The sequence below is a fragment of the Mytilus californianus genome, unplaced genomic scaffold, assembly GCF_021869535.1.
Source record: "Mytilus californianus isolate M0D057914Y unplaced genomic scaffold, xbMytCali1.0.p SCAF_7, whole genome shotgun sequence".
Taxonomy (NCBI): domain Eukaryota; kingdom Metazoa; phylum Mollusca; class Bivalvia; order Mytilida; family Mytilidae; genus Mytilus; species Mytilus californianus.
Window position 1 is genome coordinate 111,037,520 of NW_026262723.1, and position 27,931 is coordinate 111,065,450.

At 32.7% G+C, this 27,931-nt stretch overlaps 2 protein-coding genes across 2 annotated transcripts; both read right to left on the reverse strand.

Annotated features, from left to right (window-relative positions):
* Window positions 1–298: 298 nt before the first annotated feature.
* On the reverse strand, window positions 299–7,409 carry LOC127708284 (uncharacterized). Its single transcript, XM_052213127.1, has 4 exons — window positions 7,320–7,409; window positions 2,112–2,196; window positions 1,028–1,142; window positions 299–443 (listed from the first exon to the last, which is right to left on the reverse strand). The coding sequence occupies exons 2-4, from the start codon at window positions 2,192–2,194 to the stop codon at window positions 396–398; spliced, it is 246 nt and encodes an 81-aa protein (XP_052069087.1). The 5' UTR covers window positions 2,195–2,196; window positions 7,320–7,409; the 3' UTR covers window positions 299–395.
* A 2,353-nt stretch (window positions 7,410–9,762) lies between these two features.
* On the reverse strand, window positions 9,763–25,989 carry LOC127707497 (transmembrane protein 180-like). The gene is made up of 5 exons (XM_052212074.1): window positions 25,919–25,989; window positions 20,944–21,869; window positions 19,404–19,558; window positions 15,514–15,597; window positions 9,763–14,321 (listed from the first exon to the last, which is right to left on the reverse strand). The coding sequence occupies exons 2-5, from the start codon at window positions 21,820–21,822 to the stop codon at window positions 14,054–14,056; spliced, it is 1,386 nt and encodes a 461-aa protein (XP_052068034.1). The 5' UTR covers window positions 21,823–21,869; window positions 25,919–25,989; the 3' UTR covers window positions 9,763–14,053.
* Window positions 25,990–27,931: the final 1,942 nt, after the last annotated feature.

Genomic DNA, 27,931 nt, shown 5'->3' on the forward strand with positions numbered 1-27,931 from the left:
TTATCCTTTTACTCATAATAAGTGAGAATTTCACATGACAAAAAAAAATACATTTTTTAAGCAGTTGCTGAACCTTGAAAATGAGGTAAAGGATAATGGACATATGACTGACAGGGGGAAACTTTGTATAAGGCAGCTGTATACAAGGTCTTCTACATTGTAACCTCTGAAATATAAAGCTGTATACAAATATTTTATGCCACTGCCATTGGATTGTTATCCCTATGTCTCGCATTGTGTCAAAAGTCGCAGGCGAGACAAAACCACAACAAAATCCAATGCAAAACATTAGATGATAAACATGACAAATTTTTATTTATCAATACATTCTTATATATCAACATGGATATTGTCTATGATCACTCCATTCACACAGTGTGGTCTATTGGTACCAGTTATTCTGGGAATGCTAATTTATCTATTTCATCCTTCCTTTTCTCAATCTGAAAAAAATAGTGAAGATGGTTATATCATTTTCACAACTTAACCTGTAATAGCACAACCAATTATATAAAAATAAGTCAATTTGATATTTGCACAAATGTAACAATGTGATCACCCACATCAAGTCAGATTTGAACCAATAACATAAATTCTGTCAATCATGGGTCAACTTAAATGACACAAAATGTCAATCGCTCATCATGCAACAGTAATTTTTTTGTGAGACAGAATGACTGATAAATGTACAAAAATAGGCCTATAAATCCATTTTGTAGTAGAATACCAACACACCTTTATATATAACCTGGTACTTTGTAGATAAACTTATATGATTGAAAAAACAGAATTATTTGGAGTTAAAGTGAAAATCAATTTTTCCAGCAACAGGTCTTTCAAATTTGAATTTTATCTGAAATAATTAAACACTTGTAAGGCATTGAAATGTTTAATACCTCAGGTAACTTTCAATAATATTTATCACCTGAACCTGAACTCATTAGATGATGTGTTGACCATAACCATAAGACTACAACACTTAAATAAAAGTTTACATCATGACAGGCACTATACTTAATACACTTACTATATGATTTGGACAAACAGAGTTGTAGACATCCCTGAAGTATCTGCAGCCAGGATAACCTTCACCTTTCATCCTCTCACAGATAATAAAGTCTTTAAAGGCCTGGTAACATGTTCTGAAAATTATTGAAATCAAAAAGTGTTATTATCTCATACACACATTATAAATTATAGACTAGGCAAATCTATGATTGATTTAATTTTGACAATTAATGGAAAATGAACTTGATCCTCTTCATCAAAAATATTTTTGTTTTGTATTTTATACTTATTCTTATTGTGGACATTACTTTTTATGTTAGGTTAATGTGTATCCAGACAAATTACATATTTTGAGCATGTGCTTGTAAACACTCAATCACCTGAAGTGCAAGTGAATTGATTTGAATGTTGTATTTTCCAAGAAAAATATGGTCCTTTTTCTCAAATCAAATAATAAAGATTCAAATTTGTTTATTGTTCACTCAAGTCATTTTTGAATTTTATACACTGTGTGACTCCAATAAGATATCTTTTATTTATGATAAACTTGTATAAGAAATTTCAGTTCGTAATACAGTATTATTTATACATTGTGTAAATATCAGTCTGTCATTGTCTTTCATGCGGTGTTAAAGATATCACTCTGTCTAGTACAGTTATAGATATCAGTCTGTGATACAGATTGATAAAGTTGCTAACTTCTGCGTCATTTGGTCTCTGATGGAAAGTTGTCTCATTGGCAATCATAGCACATCTTCTTATTTTTAAATTATAGATTGAAAATGTCACCTCAAATGTTGAGATATTGTTTTAAATAAAACATGTTTGCTGCTAATGTTAAAATTCTTTCAGTAACCTGCTGAGAAAAATTAAACTGGGAACAGTTGACAATAAATCAGGCTTTTTTTTTAATTACTTTCAAAATTTCAACAATGTATGTGAATTCTGGACAAGTTCGCTAATGTTTAATTGTTGGCCTTCTTTTACTTTGATGTCCCAACCCATAGAGAGCTACCTTTATATTAAATGAGAGCTCTATCTAGTCAGGTACTACATTATTTAGTCATGCCCTCCTAACCCTTTCTCTTTCTTAAGATAAATACCTTTCCTGGTTTATATTAGGGAATCTACCATCAAAATATGCTACAGGAGCCAGTGGCGGTTTCATATCCTCTATCTGGGCCATCTCTATAATAACAAGGTATACATGATTTTATTATATATATCATATGGTTCTAATTTATGATACAAATCTAGCTGTGTAAATATTTATTTCAGCACCAATTTATCAACATAAATATTACAAATGTTCTAATGGTTCTATATTCCGTACAAGATTCACCGACTGTGATTTGCATTTAAACAAGTTCCTGATTTAACACTTCCTGTTGCTCTTATCAAACACATCCGTGGAAACAATAAAAAATCAGACACCGTTAGCTAAATTGTTTATTCTGCAACAATATCTTCATTATCCTGTAATCAACGAGGACTAGAGTTCAATTTGTTTCCGAAAAAAAATAACCTTTCAATGGACGCGTTTTACTGAGTTTCAAGTTGGGATTTTTCCAGATAGTCCCTGCGAGTTAAGCATAAGAAGTAACTTTTTTCTCAAGTTTTTTCAAGGACCAAAAAGTGGTGCGTACTATGCATGACTGCTTTTTATACACACCAAAAAAGACGGAACTTGATTTATGAAGGAATTTGAGAATGCAGATTCTCCAACATGGCGACAAAAGGGAAATAACACTTCCTCAAACTGTGTCTATTTAAAACTATTTAAACTAGAGGCTCTAAAGAGCCTGTGTCGCTCACCTTGGTATATGTGCATATTAAACAAAGGACAAAGATGGATTCATGACAAAATTGTGTTTTGGTGATGGTGATGTGTATGTAGATCTTACTTTACTGAACATTCTTGCTGCTTACAATTATCTCTATCTATAATGAACTTGGCCCAGTAGTTACAGTGGAAAATATTTTGTAAAAATTTACAAAAATTTACAAAATTTATGAAAAAATTGTAAAAAATTGACTATAAAGGGCAATAACTCCTTAAGGGGTCAATTGACAATTTTGGTCATGTTGATTTATTTGTAGATCTTACTTTGCTGTACATTATTGCTGTTTATAGTTTATCTCTATCTATAATAATATTCAAGATAATAACCAAAAGCTGCAAAATTTTCTTAAAATTACCAATTCAGGGGCAGCAACCCAACAACTTGTTGTCTGATTGGTCTGAAAATTTCAGGGCAGATAGATCTTGACCTGATAATCAGTTTTACCCTATGTCAGATTTACTCTAAATGCTTTGGTTTCAGAGATATAAGCCAAAATCTACATTTTACCCCATTGTTCTATTTTTAGCCATGTCGGCCATCTTGGTTCGCGGGTGGGGTCATCAGACACATTTTTTAAACTATATACCCTAATGATGATTGTGGACAAGTTTGGTTAAATTTGTCTTAGTAGTTTCAGAGGAGAAGATTTTTGTAAAAGATTACAAAAATTTACGAAAAATGGTTAAAAATTTACTATAAAGGGCCTTAACTCCTTAAGGGGTCAACTGACCATTTTGGTCAAGTTGACTTAATTGTAGATCTTACTCTGCTGAACATTATTGCTGTTTACAGTTTATCTCTATCTATAGTAATATTCAAGATAATAACCAAAAACGGCAAAATTTCCTTAAAATTACCAATTCAGGGGCAGCAACCCAACAATGGGTTGTCTGATACACGTGAAAATTACAGGGCAGATAGATCTTGACCTGATAAACAATTTTACCCCCTCTAAATGCTTTGGTTTCAGAGATATAAGCCAAAATCTACATTTTACCCCTATGTTCTATTTTTAGCCATGGCGGCCATCTTGGTTGGTTGACCGGATCACCGGACACATTTTTTAAACTAGATACCCCAATGATGATTGTGACCAAGTTTGGTTAAATTTGACCCAGTAGTTTCAAAGGAGAAGATTTTTGTAAAAGTTAACAGACGACGCCGGACGACGACGACGGACGACGGACGCAAAGTGATGAGAAAAGCTCACTTGGCCCTTCGGGCCAGGTGAGCTAAAAAGGATGTCTATTTTCAGAGATTAACTTGTTGTCAAGTATCGAGTTGCGAGTCACGAAAGTCGAGTTGCAAGTTACGAAAGTCAGGTTGCAAGTTACGAAAGTCGAGTTGCGAGTTACAAAAGTCGAGTTGCGAGTTACAAAAGTCAAGTTGCGAGTTACAAAATTAGATTTGCGTGAAAATGGGGAAAACTATTTTAATTTTTTGTTGTGTACCTCTTTAACATTTTTGAATGATGATTGCTTATAGAAATGTATACAGTATTGTTGATTCTTTTTGTTGTTTGGACTTCATCTGAGTCTCATGTAAAAAAAAATGAATGGATAGCTTACATAATCACTACGCAAAGTATGGTTATTTTCTGAAGAAACAGAGAGCCTTTTGAAATACAGCGGATGGCTTGTAGTTTTATTATTATTAAATTTCATAGCTAGCACCGTCATATTAAACGTAAAGGGAGATAGCAACTAAACTATAGTACATATATGTAAAAGACCCCTTCTGCAGATTTCGTTAAGAGTGGGCTCTTTGGGGCAGCTGCAGAGGCAATATTTGTTAGGGACCCCAAAATTTATTCTTTGGCAGTGACACTCAAAATTGTGGACGTTTAAGTTATATATGTCTACATTGGCTAGAGGTAAAGGGGGAAGGTTGAGTGCTCATAAAACCTGTTTAACCCCGCCGCATTTTTGTGTCTGTCCTAAGTCAGGAACCTCTTGCGTTTGTTGGTCTTGTATATTTTTAAATTTTGGTTCATCTATATGTTTCGGAGCATAGAATGGCGTCCATTTTCTTGATCTAGTGTACATTGTGTTTCGGGGCCTGCTCGGGGCTGCCTCTGGGTGTGGGATTTCTCACTGTGTTGAAGACCCAAGGCCTTGGGTTGACTTGTATATTTTGGTTGGGTTGTTGTCTCTTTGACACATTCCCCGTTTCCATTCTTTATTCTATACATGTAGCTGTCAAAGATACTTTTGTAAAAGAGACAAAAGATGCAGTTTTGGAATATGTAACTTATTTCTAAAAAACGGGTTAATCATACCCAAATCAATCAAGTTAATTTAGGAATAACATGCTGACAAATATAACTCTTTTAACTTTTTTTTGACACGAAACTCATATCCTGTTTTATTTTAGAAAATGAACAATGTCGCTTTCATGAAAGAAATTTAAGCGTGCGTGACTTTGCAACATATAGACTCTTATAAATAAGTATCACATAACTCTTTCAAATCCTGCAATCAAAATACCGGGACCCTTCCTCATGCAGTGTATAACTTTTTCGGGTACATGTATGCTTTGTTTATTAAATGCGAAGTAAACCTGAAAATTCTGTTTCAAAAATCAGACGACACGACCGTTTATATATACGACCGTTTATATATATATAATTCTTATATGATTTGCATATTAGAGAGTACGTTGATATGATTGGTTGAGAGGACTTCCGGTAGTTGTTCTTGACATTGTTTATTTTTCGATAGACGACGTTGACTGAACTTCTTTTCGTAACCAATGTAAACAAGATGGTGACGATAATGACACAATCCGGATCGACGTTAACAAAATTTATTTTCAATTTGATTTAATAGGTCTTAATAGTTAAATTAAATATTAAACACAAAACATTGGTTTGAATGATAATAATAGTTTTTGTAGTTTATTTTTTATCAGATTGCAAATTTCATAGAGTACATGTACATATTTTTGCGTTAACCAACAAATATATTCATGCGCCAAGCCTATTCAATGACACAAATATACAATTTACATGTGATAGAGGTTACGAGTGTGGAAAAATAAATTCCTTATCTCCAATTTTAAAGAATTATAAGGATTAAACGCCTTTTTAAAGGAATTTGTTGGTGCATAAACTGTACCAAGTCACTCACAAACATATCATAAAAGTCCTTCGGATTTTTTTGTTTGTGAGTGAATTGGTCGAGTTTATACACCAATAAATTCCTTTAAAAAGGCGTTTAATCCTATAATAATTTTTAAGAAATTAGAGAAAAATAATATTTTTGTAACTTGCAACTCGACCTTCATAACTCGCAACTCAACTTTCGTAACTCGCAACTTGACCTTCGTAACTCGCAACTCGTCTTTCGTAACTTGCAACTCGACCTTCGTAAATCGCAACTTGACTTTCGTAACTAGCAAATCGACTTTCGTAACTCGCAACTCGACTTTCTTAAGGTTCATCATAACAAATGGACAAAAATGGCTGAATTTACACCTCAAAAACTACTCTGTGTACAGACTTACCTGTCAAGTTTGGAAAATTTTAAGGTCTGGCATCCACTAGATATATAAATGTTAAATGCATTTTTTGTTTCAGAAAGATAGAATCACTTTTGGATTTTGATGGGCATTTTTTTTTTCCTTTCTGCAGAAGGTGTAAAAATAAACAAACACCTGAATTGCTTTGATACTGTCCACTCAGTTAAACCCTTTAACTCACCTATAGTTGTGTAGATACCTATTGTCTGTCTATTGTCCGTGTCAATCAAGGACAATCAATACAATACAATACAGTTTTTACCTGAGAGGGAGCATCTCAAAGTTTTATCCCAACTTAGTTTACTTTTACACCTTCTGCAGAAAGGAAAAAAAATGGCCATCAAAATCCAAAAAAGATTTTCTCTTTCTGAAACACAAAATGCATTTAACTTTTATATATCTAGTGGATGCCAGGCATTAAAACTTTTCCAACTGGACAGGTAAGTCTGTACTCAGAGTAGTTTTTGAGGTGGAAATACAGCCATTTTTGTCCATTTGTTATGATGAACCTTAACTCGCAACTCGACTTTTGTAACTCGCAACTCAGCCTTTTCAACTCGCAACTTGCAACTCGACGATAAGAAACCCTCATATTTTCATGAGGAAGTTAATATATATTTAATGGAAATATTGTGCATAAAATGTGCCAGAGGTAGGCATATTTAAATTTTCTATCTTTTGGTAAATAAGAGTAGATGGACAGCAGATATAAACTACTGTTATTGTAGTTATAAGCAGATATGAGCAAGAATATAAATCAAATATGGAATATGAACATCATAAGTGTTATCTTTTTGAAAAGCGTATCACATTGAAAAAAAAATGTCCTTGAAGCATGCGACAATTCAACAAATGCACGGGTTTACATAAAAATCCGGTGCACTGCAACAAATTGATTTCTTTAAATATCACTTATAAAGTTTGTTATTTGTATTAAATAAAGTCTACCTGATCTTATATTAGACAATAATCTTTCGGAAGTTTAACCTTCTCAATCTCCGAAAGGCCGCTTCAGTAATTTACAATAAAATATTTGCATTGACATAAGGGAGTAAATTACAATTAAGCTTATTACCAAATAAAATTAAATTCAACATATCACCATAACGTTCGGCAAATAAGTTACGTTTTTTTATGCACTTGAAATAGTTAGAGGGCATTGTGTAAATTTTATCATTTTCTCTGGACAATGACACTGTAACTTAAGGTAGCTAACTGTATATCACCATCTAGGATTATAAAATAGCAATACTTAATCGGTTTCGCTCTTTCTTTAAATCTGCAAATTTGAGACAGAATGTTAATTTATGTACAAGACTGTTTATTCAAATACAGAAAAATATGTGATTCATTATATTATATAGACTGTTTTTAAAAATACCACATATATGTTTTTGTTTGATTCAACTTTTCAACTTAGCTTTATAAGGGGAGATAACTCTTAAAGTAAACAGTTTGTAAAGGAATGTTAAAGAAATTTTAATATTTTTGACTTGTAGCAAGAAAACAAGTTCAGCAACACAATTTTTTCTTTTTATTTTCTAAAAGAATATCATAATACCTAGCTTCTAATATTTCATTTAAAAATTCTATCTGATAAATTTCTTTCTACTATGTACTCACAAAAAAGTGTTTCATGAGTTACCAATGCAAAATTGGGCAATTTTGCACAACTAATGGCTTGAAAAATATCACAGTGTCACATACTTTTTATTATATATTTGAAAAAAACATGGTCAAATCTACATTTTGGCAAAGTATAAAAAAAATTTATCTGCAGAAACATTTAGTGATGATCAACCTTAAATCGAACAAACTATCTTTTTTCAATAACAAACATTAACAAGAATTTTTTTAAAATCAAAGTTGTTTTTTAAAGTTTTTTTTTTTTTTTTTTAAATAAGCAAGGACTATTAAAATCCTTGATATGAGGCAGGTTCTACCTGATGAGCTCATGAAGGTTATTGGTTTTTATCTGGTTTACTTACCATACAATGCATTGATAATCAGATATACGAATTTGCAGGAAATTGTATGATTCTCAGATAGAAAATTTATCGGAAATAGTACTGCTCCTCTATTATGTATTACAAAAAAAAAGCTGAAAAGAATGAAAAATTTCTCACATTATCACCAAAGATTGTGTAATAGGAAGTTTATTGGCTGCCATGTTGTTGAAGGTTTTGAAGGAACCATGTTAAGTATGTATGACCCAAATGGATAATTCTAATATGCTCTTTTTAAGTTTAATTACTTTAAGGTTTTGTTGGGTTCATGTTGTTCAGTCTTTAGTTTTTGTATACTGTTGTTTGTCTTTTGGTTGTTTTTTTTGCCATGGGGTTGTGAGTTTGTTATTAACTTATGAGTTTGAATATCCCTTTGGTATCTACCATCCTTCAATTAAATAGACACAAACTATTTTTTTCAATTCCCTTCCGAAACAAATTACCTTTTTTTCAAGAAATTTAAAATTACCATTTTTTTTTTTTTATTAAACCCATGTCCCATTGTGTCAGTGTCAGCTAGTGCTTAAAACGTTGATTTCTTTTTGCAAAACAATACTTCCTTTCCAAGTATTTTGTTAAAAATTAATTGAAAACATATATCTCTTTGACAACATACTCATCATCTGAAAACTGTATTTGTTAATCAAAACAGCAAGTTCTCCGTGGTCACTACATTTATTAGATTTAGAAAGTCAGAAAATCTACAATCATATACCGTAAGATTAGGTAACCTGGTCTGTCTTATGAACATTTATCAAAATTCACATGTTTTGTTTCTTTTTTCTTCATGTAGATTATCTTCAATCAAATAACTTATTGTTATGATGCTTTCAGCAGAATAAAACAACCTACCATCAAAATCAGGTCACTCTAACCTACAACTTATGTGACATTGAATTAGGTTTTGACGTAAAATTGAGAATGGAAACACCCGGAATGTGTCAAAGAGACAACAAAATTAGCACAATTTCAAAATTGTTGAAAAATTGAACAGTTTTTGATATTTAAGATTTATGGCCCAGATAATGGAACTTTCATTTCCTTCACAATTCCTTCATATTTTATGTTATTTGGATCAAATATCTTATACCATGCAGTAGAGACTCTAAGTAGTACAAGGTGACAGATCCTTCACTAAGAGTATATTCATAGAATATGTATCTGTGTCATTCACAAATGAATTCACATCTATCATACAGGAGGTTGTGGTGTAAGCATTAACAGAATAGCAACCTTACAACACAAATAAATAAAACAATGCACAAACATGTAGAAATGATTCATCGTTGTCCTGTATAATTTGTATCCACATTAAATGTACTATAAAATCAAATTCCTAGCAGAGAATGCAGGCAAAACTTGTGGCTATTGAAAAAAAAGTCATGTTAAAATTTATAGATTTTAATCCAAAAAATAAAATATCAACAGCAAAAATAATGTGTATGACATTAGAAGTTATAACAAAAAACATATAAATATAATCAAAAACAGATATTATTATTACGATAAGTGTAAACCCATTGTGACCACAAGAAAAAGTCTAGCTTGCATACAAGTATTCAGTGAAAAGTTGACTTAAAATAAGACACACTTAACAAAAATCATTTCCACTGTAACTCTGAAAATAATCATAAAGTTTTGTGTTTGGAGACGAAACAGAACCAACATAATTCTAATAATACTATAACCTAATAGACCACTTTCGAGTAATGTCCTTCACCGTAAAAGGTTTGCCAATTATGCGCGCCTTTATGACGTCATTTACCAGATAGAGGGGCCCACCTGTATCCCTGCACTATTAAAGTTCATCAAGCATCTTCGTGATCATCATTATGCAGGATAAACTCAAAATAATGTTTGTTCCATAGGTACTTGATCACAATTCCCTAATGACAGCAGTGCTGATTATCAATTATAAGAAATTAATTTGCTGAATAATTCGTGCAATATAGCATCATATTTTTCAACCACTCCCTCAACATGGGAAGGAAATGACGATGCCCCTAAACACACAGTGATGTTCACTAAAACCAAAGTTTTTGACGGAAATGCAACGAACTCGAAAGTGGCCTATTGTCTTGAAATTCATCAAAATTATTCAACATTTAAAGTGATTCCTGTGGGTAGCATTTGGATTTTGGATAATCATTGATTTCAGAGCAGTTGAAAAGAGACTCCTCAAACAAATAAGGTACTAGTAAACATTTCAGTATTTTGTTTACTTCAAATACCACAGTATTTTTTATCATCAATCTATTTTTTCAACTTTTATCAGATCTTAAATATTTTAAACATCTAAGAAAAATGCAGCCATTGAATGTCACATTTTAAGCTATTAGTTAATCTTCACTACACATAGGTAAAAATGTATGAAAAAAAATATTAACAATAAAATATTAGGTTTTTTTTTTATCAACATTAATTTTTTTAAAGAGACTTCCTTCATTCCTAAGTGTGATTCATTTTTCCAGAAATCTCATTCTTTTCAACAACTTAGTTTTTATATACACCCTTGGAATGAATATATTATCTCAGTGTGAATATTAAGATACAAAATTATATAACTGTTCAGTTAATAAAAAAGTCATCAATATCAAAAGATGGAAGACTGTTAAAAAAAAAATAGATTTTAAATGACTTGTTCCATTAAAGATAAACATTATTTTTCAATATAGGTATCTATGAAAATTTAACTGTTTTTGTACAAAAAATTGAATCAACAGGAAATTGTCTTATCCATAATCTTTATTTCCATTAAACATGAAACCATTGTCATTTGTATCATAGCTGTATCAGTATGCATATCAAAATAATGTGAATATTTCAACAACATAATAAATTATCTTATAAGTAAAAACAACCCTCTATGAGGGCAAAATGAAATAAAAATTAAATCATAATAGATCAAAATTGCACGCCATATTAAAATAAAAAATATAATTTCTACGAAAACATGTACATTAATAAATTACAATAAAAATAAATGAGTTTAACCCCAGTTATATATGTATTGCACAATAAAACTAGTCAAGAGTACACATGCTAATATATCTTGCCCGCTTTACTGATCATGATTAATTCTATATTGAACTTCTTTAAGGTCAGGGTTTTACTACAGGTTTCAAAACTAAACTGGGATGAAGGACGGAAACTTTGGACTGCCATTGTATAGTGAAGGTATGTTGGACAAGGACAGAATGTTACTTTGCAACAGGCCACCATAGGACCGTTCATAGAGTTCTAGCAAGGGTTCTTTAAGGTGCAGAGGATGTGGCTCACTTTCTACACTAGGCATTAGATGTAACGTGGCAATTCAAACCAAGGGTTTTACTGCAGGAACAAGAAGTCCAACATGTCCAAGGGATGACCATATGTCTATACCAGAATCAACCCTTGGGGTGTCTGAGAAACTAACCTAACCATGAAAGCTTAATTGTTAAATCTGACCGGTGAACTATGAAATTGGGGTCAAGGTCAGATGAACCCTGCCAGACAAACATGTTTACCTTACAATCACTCCATACACCTTATATAGTAAAACAATGATTTACAGTCTGAGAAACAAAACTTACCAGGAAAACTTAACACTGACCTACCATAAAAATGAGGTCAAGGTCAGATGAACCTTGCAGGAACATGTAATCCTTACAATCATTCCATACACCAATTATAGTTGACCTTTTGTTTATAGGAGCATGAAATGAGGTCAAAGTCAGGTGAACCCTGTCTGACGGACATGTATATCTTGCAATGATCCTATATACCAAATATAGTTGTCCTATCACTCACAATAAGTGAGAAAAAAACTACACAGTTTTTTCAAGCATTCCCTGAACCTGAAAAATGAGGTCAAGGACAATGGACATATGCCAGACGGAAACTTCAGGATCTGGATACAAGATATGAAGTATCCAGATCTAAATAAAAATAAATATAAAGCTGTATTCAAATAGTTTAATCCCTCAAGGCCACAGGTATAAATATCCCTTTTTTTCTCAAGCAGTAACTTTTGTTGCAGGCAAGACAAAAAAAATCATAAAAAATCACATGATTGTCCTTAAAATTCAACAAACATTCCCAATAATCTACATAACTGTGCCAACTTCAAGGTCTGAGAGTTATGTTGCGTAAATGGAGTATAATTATATATATTAATAACAAATAACAGGCAAAAAATATATGAAACTATCAATGTATTTAGGGGGATCAATAATGGTAAATTAGAGGACAATACAGAAACAAGACCAATCAATTAGGTGTATGCTATGGACTAACAACAGTTAACACTAAAACCTAACACTTCAACAATAAGAATACTGTTATAGTCACAGACGACAAATGAGTCAAAGAGGCAATAATAATAAACTTTTACAAAATATGTTTACTTAAGCCATTTCAACTGATTTTTTATAGTTTGTTCTTATGTTGTGCTGTTAAACTACTGTCCCAGGTTAGGGAGAGGGTTTAGCGCTCACAAACATGTTTAATACTGCCACATTCTTTATGTGCTTGTCCCAAGTCAGGAGCCTGTAGTTCAGTGGTTGTCGCTGGTTCATGTCTGTCATATTTGTTTTTCATAAATAGTTTTGTTATAAATTAGACCGTAGGTTCCTCAATTGATTTGATTCATATTTTTCATGTCGGAGCCTTTTATAGCCGACTATATGGTATGGGTTTTTCTCATTGTTGAAGGCTGTACAGTTGCTTATAATTGCTTACATCCACTGTATTTGAACTTTGGTGGATAGTTGTCTCATTGGCAATCATACCACTTCTCCTTATTTTTATATTTGTTGATAGTCTTTTGGAATTATCTTCTGTGATGTCACTGTGACATCAAAATCTCTAGCTTTTTTGTTAAAATTAAATATCAGAGGCGGATTTAGGGGGGCCCAGCCCCCAACTTAACAGAACTACATATATGACTAATGCATAGACTTTATACATGTCCCACTCCAAATGTTGTCTACTTTCGAGGCCCAGGCCCCCCATTTTTCAAAATCCTGGATCCCCATCTGAATATGAGCATCAGTCTTAGCAAAAAGGTGAAACACAAAAAATATGCGTGTTAGACATCTTAGAAATATTTTTCTTTGAGAACTTTAAAATACTTTTTATTTTCTGATGCAATGAGCCACACATCATACCTTTTCATTTAAAAACTTTTTTGAAATTTGGTGAACATATCTGATCTTATTTCATTCTTGTAATGACAAATTCATTGAATAGTGTGCAGTGTCAAAAATATAGATTTTACAAAAATAATTTCTAGCAACTATGTTTCCATTCATACAAATATACAAAATGTTGGATAGACAACAGCCAACAAACTGTGTCAATGCCTCAACAAGACTCTGCCTGTGAGATAAGCTCAAGAGCTGCACCAAATAGACACTGATAAATTGATGAACACTTACAGAAATTAATGCTTAATCAAAGTAATGTGATTATAAAAATTGTATGAAAGAAAATCACTGCTGAATTTATGAATGCTAGTATTTATTATAGTGAACTTGATACTGTCGCATTTTTCACATTAATAAAAACATTGCAATAATTTCTGAATTTACAGTAATTATATTATTTCAAATTCTAACACATAAAAGATGAAATCATCATAACCAGACTCAGGATCCCTTTGTTATGTTTGTTATTTCTATATTCAATTTAAAAAGCTCAAAAATCTGTACATGTTGCGTTAGTGTTTCCTCGAATAGAGAAAAATGACCATGAAATAAACTGAATTGTTCCTATAATAACTGAGTAAAAACAGACTAAGGTAAACATAGCTGTTCTAAGTTCTTCAGATCCTTCTCCTTTTTGGTCTTTCAATTCACTGTAACCATAGAGATTCAAAATGGCAACAACAAACATTGGTGTCAATGAGATTGCAGGCTTTGTAATTAATGCATTAGTTCCAAATACCATAGATGATATCGGATGTCTGAAATAGAAATATAGCATTTTATTGATTTACTTTTATTTTCATAGAATAATTCTGACATTAAAAAAACAAAATGATATGTCTACAAGATAAGATTCACTGTCATAAAAAGACTACTCTTTGTGAAAAAGCTACCACATTGGATTAAAATTGTTCATCCAAGCATAAAATAAAGATCATGATTGTAAAAATATTCAAGAAATGTGATTTACAATAAAATGCACATGTAGAAGGAGAATAATCATTACTGACATACAACCATTTCATCTTGTAATATAAACTGTTTTTAACAGATGATACATTATTTTGTATTTGAAAGTATTAAAATGTATAGTTAACATTTAACAATCTTTTAGGTCAAAATGTGAAACATAAATAATAGTAGTTCAAGAATGAAATGTAGGTCACAGTGACTTCAAAGATGTTGAATTGGTTTGTACTGTATTGGAAAAATGAATCCAACTGATTCTAGCACACACAATATCAATGAGTCTTGTGTAGATGAAATGCATGTCTGCAATAGTGTAATTATAAGCCATTTTTCTATGATGAATTTTTACTAACTTTCCTATCTGGTGATCACTAGCCCAGATAGGCAGAAGTCAGCACTGTGCAGACATGACATTTATTTGATGCGCCAATTTTTTTTTTAAATTGATGTACAAATGCTCATTTAAAACAGGTATTGATGGCTTTTTTAGATTTGGCATAATTTTTTTTAAATTTCTGGTTTTAAATGACTTTTAAATTCATAATTGATTTAGTGTGCTAAGTAGATCCAACTTTTCTGTTCAACTACCACTGATGAGTTTTGGGTAGGAGAAAGGGCCATCTGGCATACTGGTAGTAAATAATTACAAAGACTAGTATCCTTGAGGACTTTGTCGGCCTAGTCTCTCTCTGACAAAACAAATCATATATTTATGGATTATCGTTGATCATCTCAACGAGATTAATTTTCACGCTTGAGCCGGTACGGCGAAAGTGAGAAAAGCAATCGAGTTGAGATGACCAATGATAATCTGTTTATCGCTATTTTACCCATGACAACGTTGTCAATTTCATTAGCAACGCCACGTGCCCCCTTAGTTTCTTGCGATAATTTTTCATATCACTCGACTCCGCTGAGAAAGAAATTATCAGTCAGCAAGATCAAAGGAAAATTTCATAAAATAGCGATAATTTTACTTACTTCCTTTTGTACTTTGTCATGTTGTCGTCTGCTATATCTGATAACGGCATATTAAACAGAGAAAATGAGGCAAAAGTCACACAACTGTAAATATAAAAGATTTTGATGTAAATATAGTTACACAAATAAGACAATTTTAAACAAGTAACAGCTTTATTATGAGTTTAAATCTAAGAATATCTGGCATTACACATAACTAACTTTCAATAATGTCTAATCACCAAACTCAATATGAATTCTTACTTTCTTGAAAACCTGAGTTCTAATCCTAGTTTTTGGTAGAGCTCATGTTGTTTATATTTATTTTCTGTGTAGTATTTTGGGGGCTGCTTTTTTTGTCTTACTCACCATTTTCATTTTTGGCAATGATATTCTCATAACTTATGGTTTGTGATTGCCCCCTTGATATTTTCTAAAAGATTCAAAGTCAATGAACCATGATTATGTGACGGTGGCCAAATAATCTCCATGGTAACTAGATGTACCAAAGGTAATACAACTAGTACAGCTGCTGATACCAAATATTTACTTTTCATTAGTGGTTCCCCTTAACCTCAATACGGACCATGCAAGGGCTTTATAGCCAGTCAAGGTCGTTAAAAACCTGTAGTAGTAGGTTCCCCTTAATCTGACCTTGTCACAATCTTAAACTAATTGTTGATGATGCCGCCTGTAACAGCATGCCTTTATATTAAAGTCTCACCAGACAAAAAGTAAAGCCATAGGAAAATACCTGCATTTCATTGGCCAATATTACAAATAAAAAGGCACATTATCACATTCAACATACTTAGCACTTTAAGCTTGCTTTCAGTCACAATGAGCATTCTTCAATAAAATTATATTTAATATGGTAAAAAATGTATATGATGTTTTCAAGTTCAGTAAAACCCGTATAAATGTGTTCAATGCTTTGTTTGATTTTTTATGAGCATTCTATAATGTTAATGATATAAAGACAATATAAACATATGATTTGATTTGATTTTTGGTGTTTTAACGCCACTTTTAAGCACCGCTTTTGGGCTATTTCGTGGCAGCCAGTTTTTATTAGTGGAGGAAGCCGGAGTGCCCGGAAAAAAACCACCGACCTTCGATAGGGTAACTGACAATCCTAGTCAATTAAGATTGGAGTCGAGTGCACCCGCACGAGTGGGGTTCGAACTCACAACCTCAGTGTTGACTGGCTAGTGATTACAGTAGTAACTACTTAGACCACTCGGCAACCGAGGCCCCTATATAAACATAAGAAGATGTGGTATGATTGCCAATAAGACAACTCTCCAACAGAGACCAAATGACACAGAATTTAACAACTATAGGTCACCGTACGGCCTTCAACAATGACCAAACCCATACCGCATAGTCAGCTATAAAAGGACCCGAAATAACAAATGTAAAACCATTCAAACGAGAAAACTAACGGCCTGATTTATGTACAAAACAATGAACAAAAAACAAATATGATATACAGCAACAAACGACAATCACTAAATTACAGACTCCTTCTTTGGAATATCATGATGATACAGGTTGGGTTGAATATTCACAGAACTATTTCAACTGCAGCAGACATTTTGTGACTGTCCCTATTCAGGAATCTAGTCATTCGCTGCAATTGTTGCTGTCTCTATTTGTTTAATGTCAATTGATAATTGGATCAAGACCTTCAACCCAAGATACCGTTTTAACTCAGTTACTCTAACATATGGGACAATTCAATTCTCACAGTTAAAATTAGATAATTCTACAAATTCATATTTTGGACAATTCCAGCTGGTGATTCTACAAAGTGTTTGGACAATTCTGAAGAACAGTGACATTAACTTTCAATAGTGCATTATTTTACTTATTTGGATCTACCTTTGGCATACTTATTAAATTGTTAAACATTTTAGGGTAAATAATTTTGTCACTTGTCTGTCTTAAGTCTATTAAATAGACTGACCCCCTATCCCCTTGGTCAAGCATGCAGAGTTAGTTCCCCCTAGCATCCCCACATCCCGGGACAACATACATGTACAATTGATATAAACTTACCTATCGGACAAGACAAAGAGCATAAGCAGCCATGGTTAGTTCCTTACCAGACAACATAAATGTACAAGTGATATAAACTTACCTATCTAACAAGACAAAGAACATAAGAAGCCATGGTTTTTTCCTTACCAGACAACATAAATGTACAAGTGATATGAACTTACCTATCTAACAAGACAAAGAGCATAAGCAGCCACAGTTTGTTCACTCCCCCGACAACATACATGTACAAGTGATATGAACTTACCTATCTAACAAGACAAAGAGCATAATCAGCCATGGTTTGTTCCATCCCCCGACAACATACATGTACAAGTGATATGAACTTACCTATCTAACAAGACAAAGAGCATAAGCAGCCACAGTTTGTTCAATCCCCAGACATACATACATGTACAAGTGATATGAACTTACCTATCTACAATGTAACAAGACAAAGAGCATAAGAAGCCATGGTTTGTTCAATCCCCAGACAACATACATTTACAAGTGATATGAACCTGCCTATCTAACAAGACAAAGAGCATAAGCAGCCACAGTTTGTTCAATCCCCAGATATACATACACGTACAAGTGATTTGAACTTACCTAACAATAACAGTATGAAAATTAATGCACAAAAAACAAAGTGTATGAAATTGGGTTCAAAACAAAAACTTACACAACTATCAGAATTATGTATTACCATCAATGAAACATGTATTGAAAATGTCCATTCTTTCAAATTACTTGGAATTGACATTGATGAAAATTTAAGCTGGGAGGATCATGTTGATCGTATATGCAAGATTATCTCATCTAAAATATCACTTTTGTTTAAAATTAAAGTATATTTGCCTATACACACAAGACAACTATTTTATAATGCATATATTCTACCATATATAGACTATTGTAGTTCAGTTTGGGGAAATTTATTACAAAAAGATTCAGATAGAATCATAAAACTTCAAAAAAGAGTAGCAAGAATTATACTTGAATGCGATATTTCTGTTCCATCTAATTTTATGTTTTCATCTTTAAAATGGCTCTCTTTTACAAAAAGAATAAAATACCAACAATCAATTCTAATGTATACAATTGTAAATGGACAAACACCTGATTACTTAACAATGCTAAATATTAATGATGTGCAACACCACAACTTACGATCTGTCTCTAATAATGATCTATTTGTTCCAAGACCAAACACAAATTTTTATAAAAAATCTTTTCATTGTTCTGCAACAAAGGTATGGAATAATTTACCACTCAAAATAAAAAATTGTCGAAATGTGGAATTATTTAAGAAACATTGTTATAATCATTTTCTTGAAAATTCTATGCAAGTCGAATAATTTGTTTTCTTTCTTTTATTGTAAGAATAAGAAAATTTAATCAAAACTTTACCAATTATTGCCATTTATTGCCATTTGTATGTTTGAATGATTGAATTGTGTATATACTAGTAATATATATTGTATTTTAATGTATGAATCGAATGTATGAATGTTAACTGTATACATGTATTTTGTTTGAGGGCCTCAATGAAAATTAGACTACTTCTAATTGAGTTACTCTCTTTAAATAAAGAATTGATTATTATTATTATTATTATTATTATTATTATCTAACAAGACAAAGAGCATAAGAAGCCATGGTTTGTTCCATCCCTAGACAACATACAAGTGATATGAACTTACCTATCTAACAAGACAACGAGCATAAGCTGCCATGGTTTGTTGCATCCCAAAACAACATACATGTATTGAAGTGATATGAACTTACCTATCTAACAAGACAAAGAGCATAAGAAGCCATAGTTTGTTCCATCCCCAGACAACATACATGTACAAGTGATATGAACTTACCTATCTAACAAGACAAAGAGCATAAGAAGCCATGGTTTGTTCCATCCCCAAACATACATTACAATCCCAGCCACAACTGTGTACATGTAACTACACCTGATCACAGAAAAATAGGAATATCTTCTAATCAATGGTGCACCAAATATCACCAACACCTGAAATCAAACAACAACAAAAATACAGCCTTTTATTTAATTACTGTAAATTCAGAAATTATTGCGATGTTTTTATTATTGCGAAAAATGCGACAGAGTTATAATCGCAATAATTTAAACTCGCATTTAGAATTTTTGTTTATGAATTAAACAGGATTTTTCTTAATATCGCAAAAAATGAAATCGCATTTTAGTCTAAAATGACAAAATCGCAATAATAAATGCATGCAATAATTTCTGAATTTACAGTAAGTGGGAGCATGATCTCGATTTATGTAGTACCCAAATCTTAAATGACAAATTGCTGCACATGGTACTAGAAGGTGGTAGAATGTTATTTAGGTGTTTGAATATTTAAGAACCTATGGATTTGAAGAGTATTATTACCAAATTTGGCCAAAAGGACAATTTACTAGGGTGGTGGTTTGAGGCTAGTTTCTTCACATGCATTGAGTTAGCACACATCCAGTCGTTTGAGCTTTGGAGACCATGGTCTTTTGTTTTCTGTACCAGAATTTTTTTTTTTTTTTCTAAACATATCCTCTAAAGCCAAACATTTACCCAAGGTTTCAATAGAACTTCAGAAATACATGTACTGAAAAAATACCTCAAAACACCTACAGTAATTTTCTATTATTGGTTTAGCAATATTAAAATTCTAACACAGAATCTAGCACTGCACGGTAGTCAATACAAAATGGGAGACATCTTTCTCTTGAATGTAGGAAACAAAGTACTTACAGCTGAACAGTTTTAATATTTCATATTTGAAAAGTTAAAATGTTTTAAAATAAATTGTTGACACAGAGATATATCTCGCCTATATGTAAAAATGACACTGTTTATTCAGAAATTATTGCTGCATTTATTATTGCAATTTTTGAAAAACGAACAAAAATGCGAGATTAATTATTGCGATTTCAGGAAAATCTGCATACAGTTTTAATACGTGTAAGTTAAGAGAATGCGAGTTCTTATAATTGTGATATTCACCTAGTCCCATTATTTGCATTAATAAAAACCTCACAATAATTTCTATGTTTACAGTAGTAAAATCCAAATGTTGAAATAAAAATAGCAATACTTGAACGTGTAATTTATGGAAAATATTCAGTCAATAAACCATAACTGAAGGAACAGGGCAAATAATTTCTGTGGAAATGAGATGTGCCAATGCTTATACAACTGCATACCAAAAATCATTGATTTACAACTAGCGGTTCCCTTTAACCCGACCTAATTTTTTTTAAATGTTGATGCCACTGCAACCACCAACCTAAACAGCATACCTATAAAAGTCTTGCTTTTTAAGACCATTAAGGCTAGACAAAAATCAACAAATCTTTTAAGGAAAATTATAAACATCTTATTAAGTAATGACCTACCGATGCTGAAATTGTAGTTGCACCATAGAATGTCTTTCTAACACTAAGTGGAATATCATTCTCTGTGATTAACTGATCACAGATGATTGCTGTAAAGTTACTGAGGAATGTATTGTGAAATTGGTGAAAAAAGTTAGTGATGACAAATGATATAAAATTTCTGTCTGATAAAATCTGGCATGTCTGTTTACAGTAAGATTCGTCCATTGTTTTCGCATGTGATATATCAATATCTCCATCTTTTTTTTCTGATAAATTCATTTCTTTCAAATCGTATTCAGTGTGAGCATTTTTTCCGGTGTATCTAAACAATGTCCATGAAACCAGAGCTAAAAATGCTGTGGTTATCTGAAAAGCTAGGAAATTGTGAAGACTATTGGAGGTGAATTCTAGAAACAGAACACTTGTTCCTCCAAACAACCTAGCAACCTCTGCAAATCTTGTTAAGGTTATTCTGTCATTGGTGTCTTTAGAAAGCTCAGAAAATAATGAACAAACTGCTAATCCTACGAAGGTAAACATGGTATCCCATATAAATAAGGCTACAATTAAATGAAGTCCAACAATCCACGTACCATGTCCCCATGGTATCCATGGTATTATGAATGACAATGCAAACAAAGGACCAGAATACATTATACTTTCTCTGCGTGTTTTTGTAAATGATAAATTTGTACTATCCTGGACGTATGCAAATAATGGATCATTGATGGCATTCCAGATCATAAACAACACTTGAGACATCTGGAACCATTTCTCATCAATGTGATAAAAATTCATGAAAACTTTCACATAGTAGAATGAAAAGGCACCACTAATAAGACTAAAGGCTGTGATAGATGCACAATATGCCAGGATGGATTGAGTAGTTAATGCCATGGTCTTCAGCTATCTCAAGAATTCACAATTCATCCACTGTGCAGCAACTGAAATGAATCAATATTTTTCTTTTATTGCAAAAGAAATGAAACTTTTCCACAGAATCATTTCATCTTGTAGGTATAGGTATTTAAACTTTTGTCAGTTCTTTTGTCCCATTGAATAAATACAATAGCTATTATTATACCTTACATATATTTCAAACAATTCTATTGGGTAAAACGTTATCACGTGACATGGAATAATTCAGTTAATTTTCATTCAATTGCAAGGAAGAACGAATAACCCTAAAAATTTACACCAGCGTTGAATAACCCTATTATTCACCGGCGAATAACCTTTTTAGTTTGTTGATTTGTACTCATGAAAATGACGTCACAGACGTAAATAAACAAAATGGCAACGTTCAAGTTACAGGAAGCCCATTGATCGAGAGAAGAGGAAATAAGGCTTTTGACGTGCATCTTGTGCCGATGATTTCTCTAATAACGGTCCTTTTCAGGGCCATCAATATTTTACAAAAAGAATCTACCTTTGTTGTACATACGAGAATTCAAAGACACAAATTACATGTATTTTTGAACGTCAACTTGTGTTTGTTACTAAGGGTAAGTGCTTTTACAATGATTCAAAATGCCCTTCCACTGTTAGTTCGGTATAATAAAACAATTGTGGCCCCTTAGATGCGATGAATATATTCACCTTTTCAACGGGCCATAATTGTATATTGTTCTCTGTGTAGTTTATTCACTAGGACCTTTATTGGAACTAAATGATACTTTTCCGAAGAGTCATCTCCTCTTGGTTAAGGTATTTAAACTTTTGTCAGTTCACTTGTCCCATTGAATTAATACCATAGCTATTGTTCTCTGTGTAGTTTCCATTCACAAATGTATAAACTTAACAAATGCTTCACTCAATATGTTTTAAATGCTTCTGTTTTCTTTCTTTTTTAAATTAATCTAGTCAGTTTCATTATGTGTTATTTGGTATATCTTTATATTAAAAGTGAACTCAATTTTTAAAAATAGCCATACAAACTGCAGTTAGTCAGGAGTAGCTTGAAACTATTAATTAAAAATTATGTAATTGGTATGTAAGACTTTTAAAGTGTTAAATGTTTTTTAATGGACAACCATCATGACCATAGGGGAAACTCTATGATGAAGAAGTAGTGTACTATTATAATAACCTATCCCATCTGCAGTGTTAAGACTGTAAAATAATTGGATGTCAGAAGATTGTCAAAAAGGCTGTAACAAGTAGGAGGGACATAAATTTTCAATGACAATGGAGAGCCAGCGGAAAGAGCAAATTTATCTCTGTGTAATGTGTAACCCTCAAGTTTTTCACATCTATTAATTACATTAAATTTTTTTTAAGCTAAAATTTTGTCACCGAAAAAGGTTAAAATGCACTGATCGATTTATCATTTTTAACTTATCATGATTGTTTTGCATGCTCGGCAGAAGCCAATTTTTTTTTAGGTATAGAACCAGTCTACATGGTCTATAATTGACAAAAAAGCAATTTGTGTTAAAAGCGTGTCATAACAGAATCAAATCGGCAAGTGGCAAAAAGATTATTTACATTTACAATTAAGCCTTTATGCTTTTCTGATCTTTTCAGCTATCATTTTATTTTAACTGCACACCTACCCTTATTACTGTCATTAAACTTTGAAAAATGGATGAAGTGATTCCTATTACCAAATTTGTTTTGGGTGAAAAATTTAAAACTTGGGATGCATTTCAAGCATGGCATGGCAGACATTGAAAGTTTCTATAACTTCAAAATGGGATATTGCCGAGTGGAATTGTAAAGTCTGCAAAACTGACTTGAACATTGCTGCATCACTCATTTGTGATCGCTGCCTAGAGTGGTTTCAACAATATGAGTCGGACTGAAACATGCTCCCAAAACAACATACTGGATGTGTAGAAACTGCCATTGTAAATAAAAATTTTAAAAATTGTATGCAATATTGTAACAAAAATTAGGATATGTTTAACAAAGCAGCACTTGGGACAAGTAAAACAAAGAATTTATGATCAGTGCTTGCAAAATCAAAATGCAAACATACAGGAATCTTCTAAACTCAGTTTCTTTCCTCAAGTCTACAAAATGGGTCAAAGACCATCATATGTTGATTCACTAAACAATTTAATTGATAAAGCAGTAATATGCAAAATATGCATAAGTGCACATTCTTTAATGATTGAAAGGGGAAGACATCTTAACATTCCTAGAGAGGAAAGATACTGTCCTGTCTGTAAAAATGGGGAAATTGAAGATGAACAACGTTTCTTATTACAATGTAATAGATTTACCTCAAAATGAGAAATATTAGAAAATAAAATAAATGTTATATATGTTATCAAGTAAATTTTCATTCTACCATGTCAATTAATATAACTAGATATCATTGAGATGGGAGCCATCTCTGTGGGCCCCGCTGTGAATAATGTGTGGTAAAAATTTTGTATCTTTATCATTGGACATGGGGTTGTCAAATGAAACCAAAGTTTTTGACCTTGACCTTTGACCTAGGAAGTTGTACATAAATTATGACACTACCTCTTGTGTTGGTTTATATACATATCAAGTATAAACTTTGAAATCATAACGGTTCTCAAGATATAGAGCGGACACGATCTTTACCATAAGACATGGGGTTGTCAACTAAAACCAAAGTTTTTGACCTTGAACTTTGACCTAGGAAGTTGAACATACATTATGACACACCCTCTGGTGTTGGTTCATATACATGTCAAGTATAAACTTTGAAATCATAACGGTTCTCTAGATATAGAGCGGACACGATTTGTTATGGACGGATGGACGGACGGACAGACAGACGGACAGACAGACTGATCACTATAGGGCGGCCGCCATTTGGCGGGGCCCTAATTATATATATGCAATAGACGTATTTACACTTGTATGCAAATTTGTCCGCCATTACATAAAATCACACAGGTTCCCATAAACTTTGACATCATAATTCAAAACATTTGAAGTCACAATTAAAAAGTAATTGTTGCCTGACGTCAAAAGCTGATTCGGAGTAGATCTAAGGTCATTCGGATGCAAAATATAGCTAGATACCAAAAGTGTAAATACGTTTATAGGTTTTAACCATAATATTGTTAATGAGTTTGTGCCAATTTTTTCAAGATATATACATGGGGTTGTCAACTAAAACCAAAGTTTTTGACCTTGAACTTTGACCTAGGAAGTTGAACATACATTATGACACACCCTCTGGTGTTGGTTCATATACATGTCAAGTATAAACTTTGAAATCATAACGGTTCTCTAGATATAGAGCGGACACGATTTGTTATGGACGGATGGACGGACGGACAGACAGACGGACAGACAGACTGATCACTATAGGGCGGCCGCCATTTGGCGGGGCCCTAATTATATATATGCAATAGACGTATTTACACTTGTATGCAAATTTGTCCGCCATTACATAAAATCACACAGGTTCCCGTAAACTTTGACATCATAATTCAAAACATTTGAAGTCACAATTAAAAAGTAATTGTTGCCTGACGTCAAAAGCTGATTCGGAGTAGATCTAAGGTCATTCGGATGCAAAATATAGCTAGATACCAAAAGTGTAAATACGTTTATAGGTTTTAACCATAATATTGTTAATGAGTTTGTGCCAATACAAATATTTGTATTTGTATTTGTAAAAGTTTTATTTTAAAACATATTACTAGTCCCACCATACATTGAAGTGCATTAACGTAACAATAACACAAGTAACCGTAGACTCAAATGTTATTGTTACATTCGTAATATATCGGTTAGTCTCCAATATAACAATAACTTTTTAATTATTGTTACATTTAAATGTAACCGTAGCCAGTGCCTATAAATAAACATGATTTTTTTCTTGAGTTGTTTTTATTTGTATACATTTTACACGTAAATAAATAACCTCCCTTTCATTCAGGTCCATTGTTTTTTTGGTCCTTGGTTATAGTTTGTGTTTGTCCTACTTTCAACTTAAAAAAAACAGGGAACAGTTTTAATTTGAAGAGTCAACACCAATTTATAGCAAATATAATTAACATACTGGAGTAAAATTGATTGAAGTATGTGCATTTAGTGGTTTATATTGTATTCTTAATGTTCGTGGAATGTAGGGGCGTGTTTTTTTGTTCTTCGGTAGTGAGCCAGAAGAGGTCCATTTCTGTTTTTTTGCATAGGGAAGATCTTCTGGCTCTCTTCCACCTCTTCTTTTTTGATAGGTAGTTTAGACGGCAGAGGCACATAACAAACATGGCGTCGTTTAGTCTAAATGACATTAATAAATTTATGAATGCAGATATATTAGAATGTGAGCTGTGTTATAAACGTTTTTATGGTATGACAGTCTTAGTAGGACATCCATGTAGGACGATAAGCTGTATAAATATAAGAACTACACGGACAATAACAGTTAAGGGACCACTATTTGATATTCTAGGGAAGGGATTTTGATTGATTGGTGTTTAACGCTACTTTCAACACTAAGTTGGGCTATTCCGTGGTGATCAGTTTAAATTTATAGATGAAGGATGGGGAAGGGAAGAGGGCATAATTAACTTTTTTAATCTGTCGATAATTATGCCTATTTTTCAGCTCTTACCGGCCAACCATATTCATATATGAAATCCTCCTGCCCCCACCCCAATAAATGAATGAATATCAAATGGTTTTTCTTCTTATTTAACACAAGTTTAAATTGATTGATTGTTTGTTGCTAATTTTTAACGCCCAGTGACAAATATGTCATGCAGGTTCAGGATTCGGTTCGGTTCAGGAAACACGAGTTTAAAAGTCAGGTAAATAAATAAAAACGAAGAAATGTATGATGGCTAATGAGGCAACTATCCACCGGAGTTCAAATATGAAGTGGATGTAAGCAATTATAGGCAACCGTAATTAAGGCCTTCAACAATGACAAAACCCGACGTGAAAAGTGTGAGAAACAATTCAAACGAAAAAACTTACGGCCTAATTATACATAACACAATAATTTACAAAATATCAAATATGAGTCGAGACATGAACCAACGACAACAACTAAACTACAGGCTCCTGACTTGGGAAAGGCACACAAAGAAAATGGCAGGGTTAATATAAAAACGAAGATTGCCAATGAGACAACCCTCCACAAGAGACCAAATGACACAGCAATTAACAGCTATAGGTCACCGTACGGCCTTCAACAATAAGCAAAGCCCATTCCGCATAGTCAGCTATAAAAGGCCCCGAAATCACAAATGTAAAACAATTCAAACGAGAAAACTAACGGTCTAATTAATGTACAAAAAAATGAACGAAAAACAAATATGTAACACAGCAACAAACGACAACCAATGAATTACAAGGCCGTAACTAGGCATATTATTTTAGTGAGGCAAAACTGAAAAAATTGAGCCGAGCGGAGCGAGGCAAAAAATGTTGGCAAGGGGTCTGGGATAGATGGTGTAAAATCCTGTATTCTGGGCATATACAGAGAGCTTGACATCTTTTTCATTTTTTGACACTTTTTTATATATTTTTCATATTTTAAGACATGTACTAACACCAAATTTTAAACAACTTTATATAGATTTGTATGTCAGATAAACATCCAAATATCAATTTGAGTCTGCCGCCAGAACACAGAACAAACATCGACTCAGTAGCAATTGTTATTCAAATTGGAGTTTGCCAATTTTTCTATGACCGGTTTCGTCAAATCGTTTCAGAATATTTGGTCTGCTGACATCCTTATCGCGATGAACATGGAGCATGGCAAGACCGCACAGTCTCTCACCAATCATGCATGCTCTTTCCCAAGTTTTCAGTCGTCTCAGGGCAGAAACAGAACGTTCACAACAAACACTCGTCACTGATATTTTAGATCGAGAATCGAATAATGAGGGGGAGGAGGGGGTCCGATCCCGAAATCCCGAATGAAAAGAAACGAAATTCCGTAGTCCCGAATTGGAAAACACCGTCCCTCAATAATGTCAAAATTGGATTACGGGATGTTCTTAAAAAAATTAAGGTAAAAGAAACATGGATAAAAACTAATCCATGCAGGTTTCATATTATT